Consider the following 10095-nt stretch of genomic DNA (forward strand, 5'->3'; position numbering starts at 1 on the left):
AAAAGCCCCATAGGAATTTTTACTTTCCAGGTCTTTGGGTTCGAAACACGAATACATATTACATATATCAGCATTGCAAATCGAGATTCGAATCAGTTTAAGCATGAACTGTTTTCATTTATCAACATTTACTCTCATATCATCTAAATAAACATACTTTCAACATAAAAGAAAAAAGTAGACATATATAGGAAACAAATTTAGTACCTAATATTCACCCATACAAATGTGACCTATGACAATTCAATTTTCTTTTCTTCAGTCTTGAACAACATTTAGTACACCTAGTATAACTTATGACACTAGAGAAGCTACAACAAATTTAGTACCTAGTACTACTATTATCTCATCATCTAGATCTCGTAGTTCCAGTTGAAAAAGCAGAGCTGATCATAGCAAACGGTAAGTGAGATAATAGTATTCTGGGAGCGAGAATCTAGTTCGATTTTATACTTGAACATCTTCAAGATTTCGAAAAGCTTGAATAGAAGGTCAGCTATCTTTTTCTGAAAATAACAACTTACCTCAGCCTTTACTGCTTCTAGGTCTGGGAGTTTTGCTCCTTCGCCCCCATCAGGTAGGATACATGGTGGTTCAAAGTCATCTTGGTTCATAAAATTAGCATGTTTCTTCTGCTCCCCATCAATCAGAATCAGCAACTCACTGTTAGGCTTCAAAATCGCAGTATAGACATGGGAGAGTTTGTCCGAGGGAACAGTTGGAGGGGACTTAAGGTGGTGCTCGACGTATTCCCCACTCCTTGGGTTCTTCTGCTTCAAAACAAAGCGAACCTTATCTCCACATTTATCAAGTCCAAACATGATTGAGTACGAAGAGTTTTCGTATTCTTCAAGTTTCAATTCAACCTCTTCAAGTGTAAGGTATTTTAATTTTAGGTATGCACCACCACATTCAAGTCCCTTTTCTAGACGAATCTCAAACTGCAACACAACAAATATGACGTTCGCACTGAGCTCTCTCACACCCAAGTCAATTTTGGCATGCTTGGGTACACCTGAAAATTCGATATCACCTGCACACTTAACATTTGAAATTAGATAACGAATACAAGAAGAATTAGAATGATTATGAGTAAAGAATAACCAACAAATTACCTTCATATCCATCATTCCATTTCTTCACAAATGGTTCTCTAAAGGACTCATTAAACACCTGTATTTTAAATCAAACGATTCAAACCGACCCATTTTTAGTTTCCTGTCATAAAATTTGTTGAGAAAAATAACCACTCTTTATAGGTGATCAGTCTACTTAGAGTTTTTCTCTAATGCGGAAAACCAGGATCTTGGATGAAATGGTGAATAAATCAAACATAACCACGAAGCAAATAAAGAATAATGACACACAAGATTTATAGAGGTTCGGAGCAAGTCCTACGTCCTCTTTCAGCCGCACCAAGCAAATCCACTATGAATATGAAGTTACAACTTACCCGAGTTACCGTACACAAAGTCTAGTGCACTCCCCGATTACAATATCTTATCACTACAACTCTCACCCTCACACACTCACTCAACTCTCTGATCTCACACTCTTTCTCACTCTCTCACTTATCCAGGAGACTTGAGAAAATGGGATGATGAAGTTGAGAATGGGTATGGCTATTTATAGCCTTCTTACCCGGAAGATCAGAAGACAAAGCTATAAATGCCATGCAACAAAGTCTTCTTCATTTAATGTGTAGGAGGCAATTTCTTCCTCAAATCCAGGAAGAAGATTTACTTTGAGTTTCTTTCTTCTGTCACTGAAGAAACATGAGAATTTCATTTCAAATGAAATTAATTCTCACCACCTACTTGACCCCACCATATAACAATCTCCCACTTGGGGTCAAATGAACCAGTGAACTTTGAGTTGTAGAACATACCACTTCTCTTTCAACTTGGATTGGTGCTAACATAACCTTCCTGATGCGGCTATCCGGCTCTCTCAGACTGAGAGTCCTACTGAAGCCTTGCAGAGCTTCAGCTTTTCAATTGTGACCCCTTTGGTTAACATGTCTGCTGGATTCTTCGAACCAAGAATCTTTTCCAGTAGTAGCTCACCATCTTCAAGAAGCGACCGAATGAAATGGTAACGAATATCTATATGCTTTGTCCTTGCATGATAGGCTGAGTTCTTGGCAAGATGAATAGCACTCTGACTATCACTGTACAAAATACTATTCTTCTTCTCGTGCCCCAACTCTGCTAATAAACCTTTCAACCATATCATCTCCTTGCTTGCTTCTGTCACTGCTACATACTCTGCTTCAGTTGTTGACAATGTTACCAGCTTCTGTAACCGTGAGTTCCAACTCACTGCAGTCGATCCCAAGGTATAAACATACCCTGTCGTACTTCGCCTTTTATCAAGGTCACCTGCGAAGTCTGCATCTACATATCCATTTAAAACAGAATTTCCCCGTCCATAGCATAAAGGTACATTGGTGGAACCTCTCAAGTACCTGAGAATCCACTTCACCGCTTCCCAGTGCTGCTTACCAGGATTGCTAGAATACCTGCTCACTACTCCCACTGCATGGGCAATATCTGGTCTTGTGCACACCATAGCGTACATAAGACTCCCAATGGCTGATGCATATGGCACACCTGCCATAAATTCTTTTTCCACATCTGTCACAGGACTCTGCAACTTGGAAAGCTTGAAATGACTTCCAATTGGCATACCGACTGGTTTGGCACCCTCCATATTGAACCTTTTCAGAACCCGTTCAATATATTCAGCTTGACTGAGCATAAGTGTACCCTTAGACTTGTCCCTGCTGATTCTCATGCCAAGAATTTGTCGAGCTTCACCAAGATCTTTCATGGCAAATTCACCTGCCAACTGACCCTTCAAGTTCTTGATTTCCTGTAGAGATGTTCCAGCCACTAACATATCATCAACATATAGTAACAAAATGATGTAACCAGAATCAAACCTTCGAACATAGCAACAATGATCTGCGTTACATCTTGAGTAGTTGTTCCTGAGCATGAAGTTATCGAACTTCTTGTACCATTGCCTTGGGGCCTGTTTTAAACCATACAAGCTCTTTTGAAGCTTGCATACCATCTCCTCCTTTCCTTCTTCAACGAATCCAGCTAGCTGCTTCATGTAAATTTCTTCATCAAGGTCTCCATGAAGAAATGTTGTCTTTACATCTAGCTGTTCAAGGAAGAGATTTTCTGAAACCACTAGACCGAGTACCACTCTGATTGTTGTCATCTTCACAACTGGGGAGAATATTTCATTGTAGTCAATACCTGGTTTCTGCTGAAACCCCTTCACTACTAATCTCGCTTTGTAGCGAATGTCACCATTTGCTTCAGACTTTCTCCGATAAACCCACTTGTTCTCCAATGCCTTCTTACCTCTTGGTAATTTTGCCAACACCCATGTGTTGTTCTGCACAAGTGAATCCATCTCGTCTTTCATGGCAAACTCCCACTTGCTTGAGTCCTCATCTTGTAGTGCTTCATCAAAATGTTCTGGCTCACCATCATCTGTCAGTAACAAATGATCCATCACATTAACATATTTTGGATTCGGCTTTGGTACACGTGATGATCTCCTTGGGACGAACACCGTAGATGTCTCGGTCTGAACACCTGACTGGTCCTGTGGAGCTGGGGAAGAAACTCCCACTGCTTGTGGAGTGTCTCCCTGTTGCATCTGAGATTCCTCTTCACCTGGAGTCTCTACTTCTTCCACCACTCTACTTGTCATCCCTGTAGTATCACCCATGTCAACATATTTTTCTTTGTCGACTTGAGTAATTGATCCTTCACCTATGATCTGTGTTGCATCCTTGTCCTTGTATAATACATCTTCATTGAAGGTTACATCCCTGCTCCGGATTGCCTTGTGACTTTCATAGTCCCACAATTTATATCCAAATGCATCACCTCCATAACCAATGAAAATGCATTTCTTTGCCTGTGGCCCTATCTTTTTCCTTTCTGTAGGATTAAGATGAACATAAGCAACACATCCGAAAACTTTCAGATAAGAGAGGTTTACCTTCTTGCCGGTCCAAACCTCTTCTGGAATCCTCATATCTAATGGACTGTTGGGTGTCCGATTGATTAAATAAGCAGCCGTTTCTAAAGCTTGTGCCCAAAAAGCTTCAGGCAACCCGCATTGCAGTCTCATGCACCTTGCTCGTGCATTTAGTGTCCAATTCATACGCTCAGCTACTCCATTCTCCTGTGGTGTCCCTGGGAGCGTCCTCTCCATACGTATCCCATTAGTAGCACAGAGCTGTAAGAATTCCTTCTTGTCATACTCACCACCATTATCTGACCTTATACATTTTAGCTTCAGACCAGTTTCTGTTTCAACCAATGCCTTCCATTTCTGAAATGCATCAAACACGTCAGATTTATGTTTCAGAAAATAAATCCATACCTTTCTCGAGTGGTCATCGATGAAGGTAACAAAGTATTGAGTACCACCATGAGAAGAGACATCAGCTGGTCCCCATACATCTGTATGAACCAAGTCCAACTTTTCTTTTCTTAAGCTTCTGCCGCTTCTGTTGAAACTCACCCGCTTTTGCTTTCCCAGAACACATTCTTCACAAAAGCCCATTTCTACAGATTTTACCTCCGGCAAATGACCCGCCGAATGCAGAATCTTCATGTTCTTCTCACTCATATGTCCCAACCTTTTGTGCCATAGTCTGACATCTTCAACACTGCTAGCCACTGCTAGAGTAGGTCTTTCTGAAGCTCGGTAGAGAGTACCATTTCGAAGTCCTCGAGCTAATACCATAGCTCCTTTGGTCACTTTCCAATTTGTCTTAGAAAAGTGAACCTCACAGTCGTCGTCACAAACTTAGCCCACAGAAACCAAGTTCCTCGTCAAATTTGGAACATGTCGCACATCTTTCAGCTTCCACGTCGAACCATTGACTTTCATGTTCACATCACCTACACCGATGATATCACATGCTTCACCATCACCAAGGAAGACTTGGCCAAAGTTCCCTTCCTTGTAAGAGGTCATGATCCCCTTATTTCCTGTAGCATGGAAAGAAGCTCCTGAGTCTACTATCCAAGACTCGTTCATACCGTCTTCGGAGAGTAATAGGAAACTCTCGGTAATCACATTGTTGTCATTAACAATGAAGACTGCATCGTCCTCTGCAGCTGCAACTACATGGACCTCTTGATCACCCCTGTTTCCCGTATTGTTAGCACCCTTTCTTTCTGGACAGTCTTTCTTCATGTGCCCTTCTTTATTACATGTCCAACACACACCTCTAGGTCTAGATTTTGATCTCCCCCTAGATTTGCCTCTAAATTTACCTTTAGATTTATCTGAATTTTTATTAAAATTCCTGCCTCTATCATATTGCATGCTTAAGACGGATCCTGAAGAAGAGCTAGAAGCAGTGTAGCCTCGTTCTAGTCTCCTCTCTTCTTCACCGAGTATCATAGCCGTTACATTTTCTAGCATTAGTTTTTCACTACCCGCCGAGTTGCTTATAGACGTCACAGCCGTGTCCCAACTCGACGGTAATGATGATAACAACCTTAATGCTTTAACCTCATCCGAAAATGTAATGTCAACCTTAGAAAGTTGGGAGATAATTGATTTAAACTTTCCAAGGTGAGCAGATACTGTCTCGCCTTCATTCATTTTTAAATTAAATAATTGTTCACACAACATAATTTTACCTGAGGCTGACGACTTCTGATAGAGTCTCTCCAAAGTGTCCATTAAGTCCTTTGTTGTAGATATTTCTTCGACATTGTTGTAAACTTCCTCCGTAAGACACCTACGGATCACGCCAACACACTTGCGGTCAAGAATAGCCCATTCTTCATCATCGAGTTTACCCTTCTTATCCACTCCATGTAATGGAGCATGAAGATCTCTCTCATATAAATAATCTTCCATCTGTGATTTCCAATATGAGAAATTTTTACCGTTGAAAACCCAGACCCTTGCAACGTTATCTGATTTATCATCCATAGCTCCAACACCGATATAAACACTATTCACGGCGAAAACACTATTCACGCCGAAAAACACTATTCACGTCAAAACACTATTCACGTGAATAGTAACTCCGTCCACCGACAACAGAAAAATTCAGCAATTCCTAACCCGGAAGCTCTGATACCAGTTGTTGAGAAAAATAACCACTCTTTATAGGTGATCAGTCTACTTAGAGTTTTTCTCTAATGCGGAAAACCAGGATCTTGGATGAAATGGTGAATAAATCAAACATAACCACGAAGCAAATAAAGAATAATGACACACAAGATTTATAGAGGTTCGGAGCAAGTCCTACGTCCTCTTTCAGCCGCACCAAGCAAATCCACTATGAATATGAAGTTACAACTTACCCGAGTTACCGTACACAAAGTCTAGTGCACTCCCCGATTACAATATCTTATCACTACAACTCTCACCCTCACACACTCACTCAACTCTCTGATCTCACACTCTTTCTCACTCTCTCACTTATCCAGGAGACTTGAGAAAATGGGATGATGAAGTTGAGAATGGGTATGGCTATTTATAGCTTTCTTACCCGGAAGATCAGAAGACAAAGCTATAAATGCCATGCAACAAAGTCTTCTTCATTTAATGTGTAGGAGGCAATTTCTTCCTCAAATCCAGGAAGAAGATTTACTTTGAGTTTCTTTCTTCTGTCACTGAAGAAACATGAGAATTTCATTTCAAATGAAATTAATTCTCACCACCTACTTGACCCCACCATATAACAAAATTTTGCGCGGAAATTTTCTTACCACATCTGAATCGCATATCCGGAAAATAGTAGATAAAGCAATCAAAGTCAGAAACGCTCGTAAAGGAAATTTGTAGTTCACCATTACTACTTCGAAATTCGACCTCAAAAGTTCTGTCATTTTGAAAAACAATCACTACCCATGATCAGTAGTAGAAGAAGAACTATTATGAACTCAACAACAATCAAGGATCCCAACCTATTTGAAGAAAAAGTGAAAATGCGCCATTAAAACTCAGAGTGTTAGATCTTTATAAATATGGGTTAGATGAGAAATGCAAGGAAACAACTTACCAAATTACTTGTTATAACTAAAAGTCGCGGAAGCTATCGAACCTATCATAGAAATTGATCCGATTATGAAGATTAATCGAAAAGCTAAGTCAAAATCAAATATGCAAACAGAAATTAACGAGGTTCGGCTTTAAAGCCTACGTCCTCGGGCGAACAAGAAATCTTTATTGAAGGATAGATGAAGACGACTAACACAATCCGCAAGTTCGTCCCAAGATGGTACCGTATAGAAATTAACCTTCTATACCAAATCTTCGACGACCGAGAAATTAAACACCGCTCAAAACTATGAACAAAGTCTCTCTCACTTGCTCTCTATCTAACTCTCTCTAGAAAGAGTTGTTGTTGAGTTGTTTGTTGGTTGATGTTCAATAGGCTCTCAAACCCCAAAGGTTTCCCAAAAATTGGAGTCGGTGGAACCGACCCTCACCAATTGATGCCAATTGAGAGGAAACTGCCTATTTTTTAGAAACCACCAATTGATGCCAATTTGGGAGGAAACCGCCTTTACCTATTTTGAAACTGCCTCTCACAATTCTCTACCTCGTACACAATTTGATATACTTCAAATTTTGGACGAACACCAGGATACTCCTTGTAAGATATATCTGCTTCTTGTAACTTCATCCGACTGCACCATATGACCATGGTTGCCTGCGTACCTTTTTACAGGATCAAGCCTACCGTAGTTCTACCTACCCTTCACATAAAGATTACCTTGTCGCCATTACGCCCTTTCGGGAAACTTAACACGAGCCGATTTGTAGCAATTCCAAGCAATGCTGAAACTTGCTACACGTCACCACTTTAGTCAACATGTCTGCGGGATTCTCATCTGTGTGTACCTTCATGAGAGAAACATCACCTTCCTCTATGACATCTCGTACAAAGTGATACCTGACATCGATATGCTTAGTACGAGCATGATGAACCTGATTCTTCGCCAAGTGGATTGCACTTTGACTATCACACTATACATCTACACACTGCTGCTTAATCCCTAGATCATCCAGAAGACCCCACAACCACAATGCTTCCTTCACACCCTCGGCCATAGCCATATACTCGGCCTCCGTAGTAGATAACGCGACTGTAGATTGTAACATCGATCGCCAACTAACTGGAGCACCATGTACCTTAAATACATAACCAGTAGTAGATCATCTTCTATCTAGATCGCCAGCATAATCCGAGTCAACATAACCGCTTACCTGACATGTGTCTCCACCAAAGCACAAACCCGTATCAACAGTACCCTTCAAGTACCTCAAGACCCACTTCACAGCTTCCCAATGTGTCTTTCCCGGGTTTGCCATAAACCTACTAACTACACTGACCGCCTGTGAAATATCCGGACGAGTACACACCATAGCGTACATCAAACTGCCAACTGCATTAGCATACGGTACACAATCCATATGATCCTTCTCCACCGTAGTAGTGGGAGATTGTTTTCCCGAGAGCCTGAAGTGTGGTGCCAAAGGTGTTGACACCGCCTTCGCATTCTGCATCCCAAATCGAGAAACTACTCGTTCGATGTAACCTTTCTGATTCAAGTACAGTTTCTTACTTGACCGCTCTCTCTTAATCTCCATTCCCCGTATCTTCTTTGCAGCGCCCATGTCTTTCATCTCAAACTCTTGACTGAGTTGAGATTTCAACTTATTTATCTCCACCATGCTTCGAGAAGCAATAAGCATGTCATCCACATATAAAAAGAGATAAATAAAGTCACCTTCGCGAAGCTTTTTGATGTATACACAACAATCATAGTCACTTCTGCGAAAACCATGCTTTAGCATGAAAAAATCAAATCGTTTGTACCACTGGCGAGGGGATTGTTTTAATCCGTAAAGAGATTTCCTCAAACGACATACTTGATTTTCTTTACCCTCAACCTTGTATCCCTCAGGTTGAGCCATATAAATTTCTTCTTCCAAATCTCCGTGCAAGAAGGCGGTTTTAACATCGAGTTGTTCTAGCTCAAGATCACTGTGAGCAACAATACTCAATAGCACCCGAATAGAAGTATGTTTCACGACCGGTGAGAAAATCTCATTGTAGTCGACCCCTTCTTTCTGTGCATAACCCTTGGCCACTAGTCTTGCCTTATACCTTGTACCCTTGATCTCGGAAGAATCCTCTTTCTTCTTGTACACCCATTTACAACCAATAACAGACTTACCTTCGGGCAATGGGACAACCTCCCATGTCTTGTTCTTGTGAAGAGACTCCATCTCTTCTTGCATAGCAACCAACCAACTCTCTCTTTCCTCCGAAGGTGACCGGCTCGTCGTCTTCCACCGAAAGTGCATATTCAACCACATTTGCCTGCCCGTAATGCCTAAGAGGTTTGTCTGACCCTTACCTCTGTACCGACTTATATAACCGTTTCGGCCTAGTGTGTACCGAAACATCCTGCTGTTGTTGTTGTTGTAAAACTTGTGTACCTTCCCCTTGAACCTCCTCATGATCGGGTTCATCAGTTTCTTCATCCTGAGTTTTATCCTGATGCTCCACCTGATCATGATTCCTAGAAACCCGTTGGTCTTCGGTTTCTACTTCCACTACTTGAGCTTTAGTAGACCCAACATCACCACAACTAGGCACCGTAGCTTTCGCCATAGCTACAATAGATGACTCATCAAACACCACATCTCTGCTGATTACAAACTTCTTGTCTTCCGTACACCATAGCCGATAACCCTTGACTCCTGTAGCATATCCTAAGAAAATTGCCTTCTTTGCTCTATTGTCAAGTTTGTTACCTTTAACATGGTAATAGGCCGTACAACCGAAAACCTTAAGTCTCTCGTAATCTGCATGTTCACCTGACCACACCTCGTAAGGTATGCCGCCATCTAAAGAAGAATGTGGAGACCTGTTCACAATATAACAAGCTGTAGCAACAGATTCTGCCCACCATTCTACGCCTAATCCCGAATTGGAGCGCATACATCTAGCCTTCTCAAGTAGTGTATGGTTCAATCTCTCTGCGACTCCATTCTGTTGAGGTGTGTTTACTACTGTCC

At 41.2% G+C, this 10095-nt stretch overlaps 1 protein-coding gene across 1 annotated transcript; it reads right to left on the reverse strand.

Annotated features, from left to right (window-relative positions):
- Window positions 1-353: 353 nt before the first annotated feature.
- Window positions 354-6890, reverse strand: LOC147540423 (calnexin homolog). Its single transcript, XM_086643220.1, has 3 exons — window positions 6771-6890; window positions 1116-1173; window positions 354-1033 (listed from the first exon to the last, which is right to left on the reverse strand). The coding sequence occupies exons 1-3, from the start codon at window positions 6888-6890 to the stop codon at window positions 354-356; spliced, it is 858 nt and encodes a 285-aa protein (XP_086499346.1).
- Between the last annotated feature and the right edge of the window lie 3205 nt (window positions 6891-10095).

The sequence above is a fragment of the Eschscholzia californica genome, unplaced genomic scaffold (assembly GCF_041429995.1).
Source record: "Eschscholzia californica isolate CP2 unplaced genomic scaffold, dmEscCali1.0.p SCAF_5, whole genome shotgun sequence".
Classification (NCBI taxonomy): domain Eukaryota; kingdom Viridiplantae; phylum Streptophyta; class Magnoliopsida; order Ranunculales; family Papaveraceae; genus Eschscholzia; species Eschscholzia californica.

Coding starts and splice junctions, on each gene's coding strand:
- LOC147540423 (XM_086643220.1), bottom strand. CDS start 6,890: ATGACAGAACTTTTGAGGTCGAATTTCGAAGTAGTAATGGTGAACTAC. Junction 1,174..6,770: donor GGATATGCGATTCAGATGTG/GTAAGAAAATTT, acceptor TTTAAAATACAG/GTGTTTAATGAGTCCTTTAG. Junction 1,034..1,115: donor ATGGAATGATGGATATGAAG/GTAATTTGTTGG, acceptor TTAAGTGTGCAG/GTGATATCGAATTTTCAGGT.